The following is an 18,073-nucleotide window of genomic DNA, read 5'->3' as shown; positions in this document are numbered from 1 at the left end:
ACTGTATGGTAACGCGGTATATTCGCGACACCAAGTAGGGGAGACCGGAGCTAAGCCAACACTATTTTTTCAAAGGCAATTTTTAATATTTAATTAAAATTTTTAGGCAAATTTTTTCAATGGTATATATTTAAAGAGTGTTTCTTCAGGTACAAAATTGATTCAGGAAGTTTTGCTGTACGTCGCTTTGTTTTGCCGCCAGGAAAGGAAAAGTGACGCGAAGACAAATTTTCAAATTGAAAAATGCCGGGGTAAACTCGACACTTTGCCTGATCGACACAATTTGATCTGGAACTTATTTCTTATTGTCTGAAACTAAATATACATTTGTTTATCGTGTATTTAGAAAGTACAAAAATTTGGAATTAAGTAAAACAATCATTGGAAATAATGAGAACAAAAAATGTTGAACATTCAATTATTTTCATCTGAACTCATGTCTGAAAAACAATTTATGCAAGTAAATTCGCGATTACTGTGATAAAGTACACTTACATGATAAAGCATATAATATCAAACGCGAATCTAATCTGATTTCTAACTCACTATGCATTTACGCTTATGGCATTATGCACGCGATATGTTTTCTGTAAAAAGACTGCTTGTTAATATGTATAGATAGGCGGTTATATTAATCCGTAACGAAATTTTTAGATATTACTTTCTGGTTTAAGAAACTTTCTCTTGAAAAGCAGTAGTGTTATTATCCGAATAATTAGAGTTTTAAATTAATCATTACGTGTAAAGACAGAAACATTCTTATAAATATTTTAATAAAAATCTCTAATTTATTTTATTCTTTTACACAAACATTCGAGTGTGGTTTCGATAACTGTTTCAGACAAGTTTTCTTATATCTTAATTCATTATTGGTGCTATTAATTTTCCAGAAAAACGATTATATTTTCAGTATTAATCTTAAATCTTTGAAAAATAAAATTAATTATTGTTTGTCATTAATTTATTTTAATTGATAAGTTCATCAATTATTGCGTTATTTTTTTAGTAATAGTTCTGACAATCCTTTATTGTGATCATCACAATAGCTTATCACTGCACATCACAAATATTTTTGTCAGAATTGTAACAATATGCAAAACAGAACACTTTGATTTTCTTAATGAGTTAAGTATTCTTTTTTGCCGGAAATGTTTAAGATTAAGAGAATAAGAGAAAGATCTAAACTTATTTAGATGAATAAAAATTTCAATTTAGTAGACACCCCATTTTTTCTATTTATAAGATGTCTTTAATTCTTTAATATTATACGAATTAAGAGCATATTTTCTATATATCATTAATTTAAAAGTTTGCTTCATAAATTAGTTGTAGATAAGATTTTAGATAAATTATTTATTAATTTTAAACTAACCAAGTTATATTTGTTGAGCAGCTTGAAAGTGTTCTGACAGGCACAGTTCTGGGTGGACAGACCGGAGCAAAATACTATCCAATGATCGATATATAGCTGTTGTTAAGGATCACATAAGCAAACGTAATTTTTTCAGATCAGTAGTTTCTACATGTTATAAAAAGACATAGGCTTGAAATAGAAAATGCATTTCGCATGTTTCGCCATTCCCGAGATACCATCTGGCAATCGAAAACTTTCGTTCTTGATGGTGTAATTCGTAACTCGGTTGGATCACGACGGAATATCGTGAATTTAGATCAGTTTTTTCATATCGTAAATTACGAGCACGTATCCTGCGACAACTATATCGTGTACACCTGAGAAAAAAAGACAAAATTTTGCAAGCTTTATATAAGCAACGTCGTGTGAGTCCACTTTTCCGTCTTGTTTTTTTTTTTTTCTAAATATGGGGTAAATGAATTAAAGCCAGCTCCCATATTTCTCTCTTTCTTTATAATGAGCAAAATAATAATTCTTTAATTAAGAGAAAGAATTATATATAATAATTACTTTTTAAATAATTTTTGCTTTACTTTTTGCCTGTTTGTATTCTCGACTCCAAGCTATCGATCAAGCCTACTTAGAACTTAGAACTTGATCCGTTCACTCGTTATTGATATCTCAACATCTCGAGTACTCGCAACTCGTCGCGTCGCGTAAAAGATTCACGATCGATCTCGCTCCGCGCGTTACTTGGCGCGAGACACTATACCGTGTGTCTCTTGATGCATAAAGTATTTCGATTGTTGCAGATGCAATTTAACTTAAAATTATATCTCCTACATAAGATATTATGCTATTTATTTATTCCAACTTTTTCAGGGATATATTTTATTCTCGTTGAAAAAAATTATTTACGTGACGACACGCAAAAAAAAACGATTAGGAATTAAAAATTTAGTTTGTGCTATACCCAAAAACTACTTCCAAAGTATTTCATTTTATTTTTTTAAATAGACACTTTACACAAGAAATTTATATTTTAAAAAATTATAAAATATTTAAATAACGTAAAGTTAAAAATTAAATATCAAATTATTTTTAGAAATTTATATAATTAATACGATATAAGTAAAAAATAAATTCTTTCTCTCACTCTTTCTCTTTCTATGTACACGTTAAGCTGACTAAAATAAAACAAATTGATTTTATGTTTTCACTTTCAAATAAAGAAAAATGTACACGGTTCTATAAAAATTCTCAGTATATCGCAAAATCTTTCGCGAAACATGCGTACGTGCGTGACGAATGATGTTCGAGACGCGTAACAAGAAATTTAACAAATAATATTGCACTTAGAAAAGTATGAGAATTCCAGTTGTTTTCGAAAAATTATATTTTCATGATAATTGTATTAAACACAAAACGATATGTTAATATTCGTTATTTGTTATTATAGGTCGTACATATAATTTATCTTCGACGTTTACGGCAACACCTCGCCGGTGATTGGCCGATGCATTGAATCGGAAGAAAATAACGAATCACGGTGTAGAATTAAACGGAGAGGGTGTGCGGTAAAGGGCACAAATATCAGGAAACTTGGACTAAGAGATACAGTGCGCGTTGCAGGAGTGTCGAAGCAACACAGCGCGTTGCTCTAGTCAGGTACCCTCACCTTTCTATAATCGCGTGCTGCAAATAATTACGTGACTTTTGCACATAATTATATCGCGGTGAAATTATTAAAAGGAGCAGTGCGGTAATACTTCATTTTTAATACTTTACATATTTCATCACTTATAAGGTTCATCATGAACTTATAACAATAATAATTGACGCGAGGAGATGATAATCGTTCGAAAACGTCGCGAAACGATGCGTGAATTTTCGTCACCGTGTCGAACATCGTTCGTATAAGCTCGGCGTCTAAATTGTTAATTATAGTCTCGGTGTCCGAGTATCGATGTTGCTTATGAAACGCTCGGCGCCGGCCGCAAGAGGAAGTAAGTGCGAAAGCGGAAAGTACTTCTAATCTCCGGTGGAAAGTGGCATTTATGCTAAAATCGAAGAGCGTCTCGCTTCGCTTGCCAAACGAGTCATCGGAACGAAGCTATTTCAGGCTGGCGCACAGTGGGGCAACAGCGGCCAAAAATAGGTTTTAAACAATATTTTTATTTTCCATAAGAACTATTAAAATCTGTTATATAACATCTCAAAGTATTAGAAACTTTATAAACATATCAAGGATTTAAAAAATTCAATGTTATTTTGAGTATGTAAAAATAGCTAAATTTAATTTATGTGTGTTTCACTAAATATTAGATAAAATTTGAGCTGCTCTTAAAAATTAACTAAAGGCGATTAATGTTTTCAACGTATTGCATTTATTATTCACTGATGTTTAAAACTTATTTTAAAAGATAAAAATTTAATTGCATGTATAAGTGTCATTTAAACAGTCTCTAAGTCACTAGACTAAGTTTAAGGCAAATATTGCAAATGATCAGTTTTTCAACACATTTTTAATAATGATATACGACAATAAACAAGTTGTGTTTTTGTTAGATAAAATTCCAACTGTATATTGCTATCGTATTCATAATTATTTTATTTTTCACGTTATTTTTTTTATTTTTTACTTTAATTTCACTTTGATTTTTTCCTTTATTTCAAGTTATTTTCTTTACTTTTTATATAATAAGGCGTATAATAATAAAATTTTTTAAAACGCACGAGAGCACAACAGTCGTTTTTGTTTTCGACTAGCTAATACTGAAGATATTCTTCATTATTTGCTCATTTCTTCAGATTCTCTTATTAGTGCAATACGATTAAAAAAAAGATTAAAAAAATTAAAGAATTATCTGAGGAAGCAAAACAATTAATGAAGAGCAATGTTGATAGTGAGAAAATTTTATGAACAAAAAAAATATATATTTACAATTATTTTTAAATATTTGAGTAAGAAAATTTATATTTAAAGTATAATAATACTTTTTTAATAACAAAGTTATATTTTATTATTGGCACGCATAATTCAGAATTTTCAGTTCAAATTTACGTATATGAAATTAATTTAAAAATTTGGTGCGCGAATAGTTCCCTTCCCCCCTAAATAAACGCCCGTGAAAGGATACATATAAATCCATAATCCAAATATACATCCTTCACTTTATAATACATATCCCGTAAATTTCATCGAAATCCATTCATTTTTACAGATTTTACAGATTTTTAACCGTTTGTTCCTGATTTGCCCCTGTGAGGCGTGAATTGTACTCGTATTTGAAGCGGACGAAGAGAGAAAGAGAAGCAGAGAATTCGCGCGCGCGCCGGTCGTTTCGCGACGACCGTGAGCTTGAGTAGCGAAATGTCGCGTCACCGAAGAAAAGTGCATACGCTGCGTGTGGAACGTGGAACTAGTGATCGTATTGCATCGCAGACTTCACCAGATTCACGTTCACACGCTCGACTATAATCCGATACATATACTTTGCCATATTTAAACGATACGAATTAAAAATTTTCTACTTTTGGTTTATTAGAATCGGTTGTTAAGAGAAAGAGAAAAAAAGGGAAAGAAATGAAAGAATTGAGTTTTTTAAGTATTAAAATTATTGTATATAAATATTATAAGAAAAAATTAAAATTAATAAAATAAGGAATAAAAAAAGATATCCACGTTGTGTAAATGAGAGTAAATACTACTCTTAATTGGAATGATGAAAACATCTGCGTAATTAAAATAGAAAACCTGCATCGCTTTAGTCAAAATATTGGATTAGAATTGAGGGTATTTATTTTGATTAAAATTTGAAAAAAAATTATTATATTAATGTATTAGTAGAATATTATTAATAATAAATTTTATATTATATTTCCCTTTTAGAAACATTATTTGAAGATTTTTATGGAAACTCTAATTTAAAAATAAATTTTCCACGTAATTTCCTTAGTTTCTCGAAATTTTGGAAGAAATGTATAATTATTTAATTATGTCTATAAAATTTATAACTTTCTCTTTCCATCTGTTGCATATAGAAACAAATTATGATTTTGTCAACGGAATGCGTTTTTGCATTGAGTAACATTTCGCGTGCGTAACCGCGAAATTGTGGCACATTGACGCAATTATCGTAGCGTTTCGTTGAATAAAAAAGCGTGCGCTGAGAATTGATTGAATTAAGGTTATTGAAATTATAGCTTACGCTATATTTGTGTGTTTTGCCATTTCTGACTTAAACTTAAATCAACTTATACAAATTTTAAAAATTAATTAAGTAATGGATTAATTCATTTAGCTTAATTATATAATTATTTAAATTATTTTTTTTTTCGTAACACGTGCAAATATATGGCAATGCAAGACATAGATTATTAATTATTTTATTAATTTTACACACTTCTTGAAAACATACTAAGACCGGTTTCAGTCTCTTCCCGAAGAGCGCGACGACAAAATAAATGCTGACTCTGAAGATTATAGACGACGTTATCGCGTGTAACTCTAACCATCGGCGACGGCCACAATCGTCTTCGCCGAACGTCTTCATTTTTTATCTAATTATTAATATTCATGTATAAATTTCAGAAACATTGAATTCTGATTACATAATATATAATCATCGCGCAATAAATATTACATTATTTTATTCTTTTATTATTTTAAACGAACATTTCGCACGCATGCTTGTAAGTATCTACGTACTAACAACAAGATTATATCTGACATAACAGTATTTTACGGATCGCTTTTTCTCCGTTTACGCAACGTTCGGAAGAAAAGGCGTTCGTAATCCGTCTGCGTCCATAATACGATTATCCGGCAGATAAACGTTGCATCTTTGACGGGCTCGATTTTCCTCTGACAGATTAATTATCGTTTTCGCCTAATCGGCTTACGTCATTATACTTTCAGACATGCCATGACGAGAAAGAAAAGGAGCAACGATGTGGAGAGAAGCGGATGGTTATCGTACCGACGACTGTCGATGCCCCCGAGGGGAACGAGTCGATCCAACTATTTCTACGCCTCCCCTGATTATACTTTCGGCAACACCAGGGATGACTCTAGTCTGAACTATCATTATGACTTCCGGGACCGCGAAAGGCAGCACGACGCGCCGTACAGATACCGTGAGTCCTTAAATGTCGGCATGAAATTTATAACCGCGGCTCCTCGTAATCATGTACTTAGCTTATAATTTGACATATAAATTCATCATAATTAAATAAGAAGATAGATACTATAATTAATAATAATATTAAATTCAATTTATGTAACGCAATATCACGCTAATCATTACCCTATAAGCATATTTATTATTTCTTAATTAGATACTATTATACTTACAACAATATTGGTGACTTTAATATTTAACTGATAACTTTATAACTTATTTATTTAAATTTAAGCACATTGCATTTTATACCTAACCGCATTTTTAGGCATTTAATATCGAAAGGGATTTTAAATCGCAAGAATTAAAAGTAGAAAGTAAAACGCTGGTCAGTAATATTTTCATGGAGGTAGTAAACTTCGGGCAGAGCCTTAAAATGGTACAGCGTCGCGCGTTTTTTCGCATAAGTATGCAAGTCGCCTGTACGCAGGCAATAGAATTACGCAGAATCCAGTATTGTTACAACGTTGTAAAATTCAAACGAGTTTCACCTAGAGCACAGGTAACAAAAAGAAACCGCCCGGTGTCGCCTCGTAAAAACGCAATTATGCTTGCTGGTGCCGTAAAGTGAACCGCCTTCCACAGAGAATGCTCGCGCAATCATAGGGATGCTTCCGTTTTTTTTTTACAAGACGTTTCTCTCTATATGCTTTTGTTTCTACTCCATATGCTTCTCTTCTTTTAAAAAACTGAGCTACAGTTATTAAAATTCCTCTCAAAAGATATTGATAACTAGATAAAAAAAATTAGAACGAAATATGTAATCTAACGAGTAGTTCTAGCAAGAGCGTTGCAACAATTGTAATCTTCTTTTAAAAAACTAAGCTACAGTTATTAAGATTCCTCTCAAAAGATACCGATAACCAGATTAAAAAATTAGAACAAAATATGTAATCCAACGAGTAGTTCTAACAAGAGTTCGTTGCAACGATTATAAAAAAAAAAGATTTATCGGTGCAACTACGCTGATCTTTATTAAATTGGGAATAAAAAGGGGAGCCGCGGCGGAGCCTTCGTTCGGTGCCCTAGATCTCCTGATTCGCGATGCATTACTCGAGCAGATGCACGCTCGAGTTCCCATGAACCCATCCACCAATGACCTATACCGCGACTTACGAGCCCGTGAGCCTGTAATACAGACGAGAGGGAAAATCATCTTCGGGAGAAGGGATTCGCCGTTCTCTCCTTTCGTAGGATCTAAGACACACTTACGACCCGGATAGTGGTATATGGTAGTCGCGTAACATCCATGGTGCCATCCCGAGCACTCGTCTCCCTCGCGCTCGACATCGCACCGACAGTACGAATATCGTTAGGGCGAATATAGCTCGGAGTTTAACGCCGCTCCCGAGTCTCCCGGGTCCCAAATACAATAGACGCCGAAGAAGACACGTCTTACCGCGCCGCTCGAAGTAAGTAAGGAACGATCAGCGTACTCATCATCGCAAATCGCTTTCGCTCCGATATTCATGTCAGCGAATAATGCGGCGCTTTCGTACGTATTATGCATCATACGTCACATGCTGACAGATGATTAACATTTAATCGAGCACCCGGTGCCCCCATCGAATATTGATGACTGCCTCGCGCTGTTGTGCACGCGGAGACCCACTTACCTCAATAAAGGAGATAACCATTACCGCGGGATGTGTGACTCCGCGAAAATCTCACTGCATTTCCAATTCTATTGGGAACATTAAAATGCCTGTGTTCTTCCGTTCATTTTCATTTAATCTTACAATTCCTATTGAATCTCGTAACTTATAACGGTTATAATGATGTAGTCATACAGAACGCAATAATTTGACGCAATTTCGCGTCATAAAAATGTAAATTTTATCATGTGGAAGGCGCATCCTAAATTTTGCTTCACATCAGGTATGGCGAGCACGGTACCATGGTTGCTGTCAATGTCGCTACTGGCCGTCCCAAAATTTGCGGCTTACACGGGTCCCAGTTTTCTATCCAGGGATCTTCAGGCACCCGCATTGCCGTTAACTTCGGCCATTTTCACTCCACATTTCTTTTCAACGCATGTAAGACGCAACATAAACAGTTTTATTATTAACTTATTATATACATAATCGTATATTCGACTTGAGATATATCTAAAAAATATGTATTACACATGTAATAATATTTGCTTTTGTTTACGACACATTTATTAGTTTGTTTAGAATTATTTTATTTAAATTAATAACGTGTTTTATATGAAATTTCGTCGCGCCTTGCTAGAACATCAATTACAAAGATTCCCCATCTCCATCATCGGCTTACGATGAACACGCCGGCTCGTCACGTTCACGGAATTGCGACAATCACCATCAGCCGGAGGAAAAATCACCGATATCCACGAACGTAGGCAATCTTTACGGATCGACGCCACAATCACGGCATCGCGTTGCTACATCCAACAACCTGATGGGAAGAAGCGGCTTCTCGAGACCCGTTGGAAGAGCCATCGATTCGTTCCGCGCGGATCCTCACTCGGTCAATCAATTGGACTTCCACGATTTCGGCGACGGTTTCGAGCCGGGACGCATTATAGACGATTACGTTGGTCCCGCTATGGAACTAGTACGTGACGCTTTTTGTTGTTTAGGCGAAAATGCCCGAAAGGTTTCACAACATCTACATGTCGGCGATTCTGAATCGTAATGCTCGAAGTGAAGAAAGTCTCTCGAACAATTTGATACAGGCCATTTGCGTGTAACAAATTGTTAATCATACTGTTAATACACGCAGTTTCATTAATATAAGAAATAATAAGTCAATATCACGCACGATCGTCATAATCACGCTTTTCTACTTGTCAGTAATTTTTCACGAACATTTTTACATGCTGCATTTAAATATAATCGATTATTATATATATCTATATAATATATCAAAGTGATGAGAAAAGATCACTGTCCCATTTTACAGATTTATCTTATGAAATAGAAATGATTTCATTGACAAAAAACTATTTACAATTCGGGATGATATAACTATTGTGGATTTTTCGCAACAGGTCTTATATTCATCTACCTTTTCTTTTATAACAGGTGTACGCCTGGTCCACAATTGATTTTGAATTCGACAGTATCGACGCGCGAGATAATGCTATATTCGAGGGCGACTATATTGCGGAGAATAACTTGCCGTTGGGCCTGGAGGTTTGGCGCGATAAAGTCTTCATTACTCTGCCAAAGTGGAAGACTGGGATACCGGCGACTCTGGCTACCGTACCCAGACATTCCAAGACGAGGAGCCCCAAATTAAAACCGTACCCTAACTGGCAGTGGCATCAGCCAGGTTATCTCTATGCTGATTATCAGATCCTGCGAAAAGTTCTTTGCCGTTTTTTTTTTAAGACTAATTTTGAGGCCTCGATGTGCACGGGATTATTCTTGATAATTAATTACCATATGCAATTATAGTTATTTTCACTTTTAGGTAATCTTAAAGTTAACGAAGTTTCGAAGTTAATGAAGATAAATATTCAGTATTACGGAAATAATAATCCGTTGAGCTTTTTTTATTTTGTAAATTTAAATTTAGCTAGAAAATAGATGTACCTCGAAATACGCGACAGAAATTTGAGAAAAATGCTTACTAATTCAAAATACAGTTTTAGTTTGCAGTTTTAGTTCCAATGTGAAGATAAGAAAATGATTCGCGCGTAGAAAGATTCTGCGAGAACTGATTGTAAATTGTACTAGCATTAAGCCTACACAAAGAGTCTGAGAATATAAGAAACAGCAATAATATTTTCACAATCAGGAAATAATATTGCAATCAGGAAAACGCGGAAACTGAGTAAAAGAATTTCTCACGCTAATTGTCTCGCGATAACAAATGAACACAGTTCGTCTTACCATACCATTCCCTGTTTAACAAAACAAGAGCGAACTGTTAAGAGGTATTTAATGTCTCACGAGAGAACAAAGCCAGTAAGTTAACGGACCAAAGAGAAACGTAAAGAAATCTTAAACCAATTTGAAAAAAATATAGCTCTGCTAAAGAAACGGCAAAAATTTCCGCAAGATTTAATTTATCTAAAGTTTATCTACAGATCCGCTCTATCTGAACTCGTTGCTCGTTTCACCTCTTTCCAGGAACCTGCGAGAGTTTAACGTCAGTCTTTCGAGTTCAAGTGGACGAGTGCGATCGGCTGTGGGTCCTCGACTCCGGCAAGACGGAGCTCGCCAAAAGATCCAAACAGCTCTGTCCGCCCGCCATATTCATCTTTGATCTGCGCACCGACACCCTCGTCAGGAAGTACACCCTGCCGGACGAGCAGATCAAACAGGACTCCCTGTACATCAACATCGCGGTGGATATCAGAAACAACGACTGCGGCTCCGCGGTGGCGTATCTGGCCGACGTCTGGCGATACGGTATCGTGGTATACGACTTCTTCAAGGACTCCACCTTCAGAATCGAGCACCACTTCTTCTATCCCGATCCCCTGGCGTCCAGATACGAGCTGCACGGTATAAAGTTCCAATGGACCGACGGAATATTCGGGATAGCGCTCAGCCCCGTGGACGTTCACAACGACAGAACGCTGTTCTTCCATCCGATGTCCAGCTTCCGGGAGTTCGCCGTGTCCACGTCGGTCTTCGACAAACAGATCGGGGAATACAACACGGAAAAATTTATGCCCGTCGGGAAGCCCAGGGCCAAGGATTACGGCCACGCCTCGGGGTCCGCCATCGACAGGAACGGCGTCATGTTCTTCAACATGGTCACCAGGGACTCCGTGTGGTGCTGGGACACCAGGAAGGAATATATACCGCAGAATCTGGGAGTGATCGGGACTAGCAACGAGTCCTTGGTGTTCCCGAACGACATTAAAGTGGATCACGAGCCGGAGCAAAGTGTGTGGCTGCTCTCAAACCGATTGCCGATGTATTTGTACGGGACACTGAATAGCGGGAGCATTAATTACAGAGTGTTCAAGGCGAACGTTAAGGAAGCTGTCAGGGATACCGTCTGCGATCCTAATTACGTAGTTCCTGACACGGATCCGGGCCTCGACGATACTTGCTGAATGAAAATTCTATTCATACACACCTCGTCATTAAATTAATTCTCTATAATTCCAATTACAGATTTCTTAATATTAAAATTTCTCTTATTTTAAAGTCCAAGTATTGAAGTCTCCAGCACTGAATTAGCATTAAACATCGAATTGTTCACGGAGACTTCTTTTCTTAGGTTATTCCGTTTATTTACTGCATTCTTGATTATCGCCAATTGTAAACTATGATAAATTGAACGGTTTAGTAGACATATCACTGTACGATATTTAACACACGTTGTTTAGCACAAGCACGTTATTTAATACTCCTGTAATATTCCTATTACTGTAAGCAGTGCAAGTCTTCCGAGTTACCAATGATTAGACAATCGTATGTAAAATTTTTAGCATAAATATATTTTGTACATACGTAAACTGTATTTGTATAAAACTTTTACTAAATATATATAAATTTATTATATCCGATAGAAGTGAAATATATTGTTATCGCGGGTATTACCTCATGTCAAAATCGATCGACCAACTTCAAACATAATTAGCACTTAGATGTATAAAATTTTGTTAGGATGATGATAATGATATTTTGTAATCGGAAATTTGTCCATTCAGAGTTGCATCGCAATATCTCTCTATTACAAAAGATTATTTGTAATTTAATAACGGAAATTACTGAAATTAGTAATTAACCAAGTTTGTAATATTTGGTATCTTATTTTTTTGTTTGTATTATATACAGATCAATTTTTGGACAGATAACTCACTTTACGCGATGTCTACGTTAAATGTTATTTATAGAGACTAAATATCTATGTTATGAGCTAACAACACGCGCAATTTCTGTTATCGAGAATTATGCGTAATCTGTTATTTAAAAAGAATTAAGGTATAGGATCGGTTAAAAAGTCCTCCATCAAACTGCCGTCTTCCAACGAAACCGGTGTTCCTGGATCATCGTTTCTCTCGTACGTAAAATAAAAACTATCATCCTGGTGAAGATTATCGTCTGAATGCATCTTGAAAATTTTTTCTGTCAAAAATTCATTTGCTTCTTCGTAAACCTCTCTACTTTCGTTTTCGCTTTTTGCGCCGTCGTGCATCGTAGTTTCTAATTTGAAAGTTTCAATATTCCGAAATTGTGGAATTGTATCACAGTTCGTAGTTTTTAAATTCGATATTGACTCTTTTCTTTGATTATTCAACGTAGCTGCGTTCTCTGAAAATTGGGTCAATTTTTGAAGCTCTTCATCACACGATCTTAATGCGTGGCAATTATCTGATTCAATAAATGACGATGGACCGGGGAAAGATGATTTCGAAGAATTCTCAAAAATACGATTAAACGTACTTTTCTCACTTTTATTATCCAACGTGTCATTGTTATTATTATTATCGGATAATTGTAACGTTGTATTGTTACAAGTACTTTCGAGGGATAAATTATTCTCGTTTTCAGAATGAATATCGATTGTGCTTAAATATTTTTCATCTCTCGAATTATTTAATTTTTCTAATGAACTATACGACGTAACGTTTACGTCATCCGGACAATTATCATCACTTGAATTCAAAGTTTGCTCAATTTCGTGAATTGCATCATCAACGTCCGCGTTATTACGCGAAAAAATTCTATCACACTTATTATTATTTTCTTCGTCGAGATTTATGTCATCCGCATTAGATTCTTGAGCTTGAGAATTGCTATATACATTCACATTACTTTCGTACTCATCGTTCGGTGACGCAACATCGCGTATACTTCCCTCCGGGATCTCAATATCGAAGTTTCTTAGTACACCGGTGATCAATCGGACGGGCAAATTATCGTTAATCGCGCTGCCCGCGCGATTGCAATCCTCGTCGAATATCACAATATTCGTCGTTCGAGTACTTTCAACGCTCGAACGCGCGTTCTCCCGGGCGCCAGTCGTCGAATCCTCCACGATCACGGTTTCCGTTTCGCTCGGTATCTGTTCCCGACCGATGAATATTATGCACAGGTCGTGGCCGCGCTCGCCTCCGGTACGGCGATCGTCATTAGCATTGCGAGAGAACGCTGGATCTGCAAGAGCGTTTCGATCGTTTCCCACCATACGCTCGAGATCGAACAACGAGTCCCGATTGCGCACGACCATCTCGTTGTTCACCCGGCAGACGAACTCCGAGTCGAGATCCTCCCGCCGGAACGTCGGGAAATTCGGGAAGGACTCGCCGAACCTCGTCTGAGCGCGCCGGAAGACCCGCGCTATGATCTCGGGCTTGAAGAAGAAAGCGCTGTGCAACGTGCTGGCGGTGTTGTCGTCGACGATATCGCGCTGATGACTTTCGCGAAATCTCCCATTCTCCGAGAATTGACCGTGCAGATTCTTGTTGGTCAGTATAATGCCTCGCGGATGAACGGTGCACTCGATGTTCCTCGTGATCTCCCTGAGATTCAGCGACGTATGCGCCCGTCTTGCGCAACGATCATTTAGATCAGAGCCGCGGTTCGCGTTCCGATGTACGGGGATCGTGATACTCCCGTGGCAGCTGCCCATCGAAAGACGATTATAGACGCTTGTCGGAGCCTCGACATCTTCGCATTCCGATGGCGTTTCATCTCTCGATAGATCGCGTTTTCTCTCGGTGCGCAGCTCTCTCTCATTTCCCGCTCGTATGAGCTCGTCACGAACTCTCGAAACGTTTCGTTCGTCAATCGATTGCCGGGAACTCGGCGACAAATTATGCCCCCTTGTTCTTTCTGCCTCCCTTTTATCTTCCGGCAAGGTGGGATCGTTATAAGTTTGTAAAACTTTCGTTCCCGGCACTTCAGATTCCTTCGCCAATCGTCCGTAATTCAAGGACGAGTCGTGTTCCTTTCTCACTTCCAACTCTCTCTTATCCTCCGACAAAGTAAGCTCGTTATAAGCCCTTAAAGCTCTCAGCTCTATCGCTTCGCGTTCCTCAATCGATAGTTTGAGATTCGCCGGCGGCAGATCGTGCCTTTTTCTCGCTTTCGTCTCTCCTTTATACTTCGACGTAAAATTATTGCAGTTCTCTAAAACCTTCGCCTTCGTCTCGTGTGCCTCCGCGTAATTCTTTTCCCTAAATGACGCCACGTTGTAAACGGAACGCAAATCGACCGATCGTTCACCTCGCATCTGCTTGCGTTTCAATCTATGTCGCTCACTAAAAGAGTCGCTCGTCATCATCGATTCATCGTAAGTTTCAATCTGAACGCTTTTTCGACAATTTACAATTGTGGATAATTTATCAGCCGCGTCGACAACGTTCTTCGCGCATCCCGAGGGACGTGCAGTTTGGGCCGAAGACTCGCTTCCCCGGGACTGCTTTCCGCCAGATTCCTCCCATTTCTGGATCTGCTTCCTTAAACGGTACGCTTCTGAATATTTGAACGCAGATCTGTCGAGTTTGCTTCTCTGCATATTGACAATAGGTGTGGAGAACCTGAATTCCTTTCCATCAATATCGTATTCAACGTTCTTACCATCGATACCGATTGATCGCACGTGTCTGCCGGTTTTCGAACTATTGCGCAAGGCACGGTGACACGCGCATACTTTCGAGTTTTTATAGCTTTCTTTCTTACTCGCGGCGGAACCAGTTGGCGTTAATTGCGCGTTGACTTGAGGATGCTTTCTGCGATCAACTCGGTCGATCCACTTTTCCTTCTGATTTACGAGACAGAATTTCGCTTCTAATTTTCTCACGAGGGAGGCACACGGCTTAGCCTCCATGCTTCTTGCAGTCTTACCCTGGAATGAAGAATACTGCACAATCTTTGTGACTTCCCCTTCTTCTTCCTCTTTTCTTTTCTTTTTCGCTGTCACGTAAGTGTCACAAGATTTCATTGATTTTGCGTGATTATCTACTTTGTCAGTGACATCGTTGCCTTTTACCAACAATATATTTTCTTGGTTTCTAATCAAATTCTGTCGTTTCCCGTCAACCGGAACAATTTCGTTATCTATTTTCTCTTTTTTATTTACCGAAGAATATCCCATAATGTCTTTTTTTCCCCAAGCGCGATCTACAGCTTTTTCTAAGCCATCTTTCGCCGTCTGTTTATTTCTCGATGCATCGATCATCTCTTCTTCTTCGATCTTTTCCAAAGGGAACCGCGCTATTATGATGCCTTCTATCACTTCAGGTGTCTTCGCTGTCACGTCTTGTTCTTCCCAATAAGATCGCTCCTGTATCCTGGCACGCGCGTCCATCACATCTTCCGCGGTTACCTTCAGCATCCTCATCGATTTTTCAGCCACGCTCAAGTCGTTAACGTCGGAATTGTAATCATTCGTGTCGCTTGTGTCTTCGGTGATCAGAGTCGTTAAGGATTTGGCATTCGCTCTGCTGGACAATTCCTCAGACAGCCTGTCTAGATTCAACAGACTCGCGTACTTGCCCCGTCTGATTATCGCTATGCCGAGACACTCGTCGTCCAGAGAACGGTTGACTCTGCCGGGAATATTGACGATATTCGCGATGCTTCTCCGCGCGATTATCGCGAACCTGCGGATTTTCGCCATCCTTCGCAGCTGCGTGTACCACTTGAACGTCGTGCACCATTTGCAGGTCGAGACAACTGGAACGATCGATGTTTTCACAAAGAATTTCTGTTGTTTGAGTAAGGTATCTCGTGCCTGCGCTACAACTGCGCACCTTTCGTCCCTGATCAGTTCTACTACCATTTACTTACCTAGACCTACTGTTTTCTCTGCGATAAACTCAAAAAGGAGCGACGTCGAGCCGTTTCCCTTGCGCCACAGCAGAAAAGTGACGACAATCACGATGACTTCCAAAACGATATCTTTAAAAAGACTGAGCACCATCCAAAGTACGAGCAAGTTCTGCCGGCTTCGCGTTATTAGCGTGTAGATATTAGCCACGTATGCGAGGAGCAAGATGCGATCGATGATAAACCGTGCGACGACAACCCACAATAGAACTGAAGAAATTTGTCATCCTTAGCTCTTACTTCTATGACGAGAATATTTTTAGAGATCGCGTCAGTACGATACAATAAGAATTGGGTCTTTATGTCGAGTATATATATAAGACGAAGTGCTAACTCGTCTTAAGCCAGTCGATATCCTCCACGTCTAATTCGTCGGGTTGCGAAACCGAGAAGTTTGAGATCTTCTCCAGTTGCCGATCCCACTTGAGCCAGCTCCAGTTCAAAGTGGTCCCGAGCTTGACAAAGTGATGCAACACACTCGTTATCAGTTCAAATAGAACAAGTATCATTACTCAAACATCAAATCTTTACGGCTGATATTTCACATAAATCTTTATACTTAATCATGAATGTAATCAATAATTCTGTTATATTTATATCGTAATATGTAATATATGATAATATGTAATAGCAATCAAAATAATTTGGGTGATCGATGTATATGTAAAAGTGTAACTGACAAATTTGCAATATCACAACATGCATAATTGAAATGCGCGTTGAAATTAACCTTTACGATTTACGATCCTTAGAAGCATTGTAAAAATATTAAAATCTTCGAATCTTATTTAAATTCTACGAGGTATTGTCACAAATCGTGAACACTGTTGAGATATTTACCAGGCCGAAGACATTTATGGAAAATATTTCCAGCTCAAGAGGTACAAAGCCAGACATTGTGTAACCGGGACGCTAAAACTAATTCAACCTCGAGCGTATCCTTTGTCCTTAAAATCATTCTCGATTTAAACTTTTCAATTTTGAATATTTTTGATTTGACAAATATTTTTTATAATAAATAGTAGTCTACTTAACCTGACAGGTTAAGTAGACAGAACAACTGCACGTTCGCCTGCCATCGATAGACGTGTAAAATTCCGATGTTTCGTTTTCTTTTAATTTTAATGTAATTGCACTGAGAACAGAATATTAAATTAAAATTTTAAAAATATTCACATTTGGATTAAATGCTTAAAAGTAGGAATAACAAATCTATTTACTATAAAGAAATAAAAAAAAAGAAATAAAGAAAGGGTTATTCACAAAGGGAGCACACATTTGTACATATAGTAAAAGTAAGACAGCCTGAAACACTGCAACTGGTTTAACGCTCCTGCACATTTCAAGATCGTTTTGAACAAAATAATTTACCGCGCATATTATTAATTATAAACACAATCTTTAACTTATTGCTATTCTTTTAATTTTTCTTGAAGATACGCTTATAAAATTATGGTTTGTTATAATTTATATAATATCAAGCTTCTTCGAACAAACTCCATATTGACCACTAATTATAATCACGATTTTTAACATACCATTCTTTTGATTTTTCTCGAAGACACGCTTTTTATATATATAATAATATTTCTTTTATATAAATATATATTATATACATATATCTTATAACGTTTATAAAAAAACAAAGTCCTAGAATTGTTTGAACTATCCTTTTTAAAATAATATTATATTACTCCTTTTTGCAACCATTTTCTAAGTTGTGACGGATCGGAATTCTCGATCAAATATGGTCAAGAATAAATTGGTTGTGC

At 37.2% G+C, this 18,073-nt stretch overlaps 2 protein-coding genes and 1 long non-coding RNA gene across 5 annotated transcripts in view; 1 reads left to right on the top strand and 2 right to left on the bottom strand.

The window, feature by feature from the left end:
* The window catches only part of LOC143902283 (uncharacterized), a 36,055-nt gene that overhangs the window by 2,484 nt on the left and 15,498 nt on the right, over nt 1–18,073 (bottom strand). The gene's annotated exons all lie outside the window — the stretch shown is intronic.
* On the top strand, nt 421–11,818 carry LOC143902274 (dopaminechrome tautomerase-like). Of its 2 annotated transcripts, XM_077415016.1 has the most exons (6): nt 421–3,512; nt 6,276–6,493; nt 8,416–8,573; nt 8,773–9,114; nt 9,585–9,834; nt 10,638–11,818. In XM_077415016.1, the coding sequence occupies exons 1-6, from the start codon at nt 3,412–3,414 to the stop codon at nt 11,573–11,575; spliced, it is 2,007 nt and encodes a 668-aa protein (XP_077271142.1). In that variant the 5' UTR covers nt 421–3,411; the 3' UTR covers nt 11,576–11,818. The 2 variants fall into 2 exon arrangements, with proteins under 2 accessions (XP_077271142.1, XP_077271143.1); XM_077415017.1 differs by lacking the exons at nt 421–3,512; nt 6,276–6,493 and adding an exon at nt 7,931–7,949.
* LOC143902273 (uncharacterized) lies at nt 12,397–16,599 on the bottom strand. The gene is made up of 2 exons (XM_077415014.1): nt 16,263–16,599; nt 12,397–16,148 (listed from the first exon to the last, which is right to left on the bottom strand). Exons 1-2 carry the CDS (start codon nt 16,393–16,395, stop codon nt 12,445–12,447), a joined length of 3,837 nt encoding a protein of 1,278 aa, XP_077271140.1. The 5' UTR covers nt 16,396–16,599; the 3' UTR covers nt 12,397–12,444.

The sequence above is a fragment of the Temnothorax americanus genome, unplaced genomic scaffold (assembly GCF_048541705.1).
Source record: "Temnothorax americanus isolate GAGA-0224 unplaced genomic scaffold, ASM4854170v1 Scaffold4, whole genome shotgun sequence".
NCBI classification, from domain to species: Eukaryota; Metazoa; Arthropoda; class Insecta; order Hymenoptera; family Formicidae; genus Temnothorax; species Temnothorax americanus.
Note: the sequence above shows the minus strand (reverse complement) of the source record. Positions and strands in the feature narration are given on the sequence as shown.

Bases quoted from the DNA above. Each gene is read 5' to 3' on its own strand.
- LOC143902274 (XM_077415016.1), top strand. From the start codon at position 3,412: ATGCTAAAATCGAAGAGCGTCTCGCTTCGCTTGCCAAACGAGTCATCG. The intron at 6,494-8,415 runs GTGAGTCCTTAA...GCTTCACATCAG, and splicing joins CGACGCGCCGTACAGATACC to GTATGGCGAGCACGGTACCA. The intron at 9,115-9,584 runs GTACGTGACGCT...CTTTTATAACAG, and splicing joins TTGGTCCCGCTATGGAACTA to GTGTACGCCTGGTCCACAAT.
- LOC143902273 (XM_077415014.1), bottom strand. From the start codon at position 16,395: ATGGTGCTCAGTCTTTTTAAAGATATCGTTTTGGAAGTCATCGTGATT. The intron at 16,149-16,262 runs GTAAGTAAATGG...CGATCGTTCCAG, and splicing joins AGAGAAAACAGTAGGTCTAG to TTGTCTCGACCTGCAAATGG.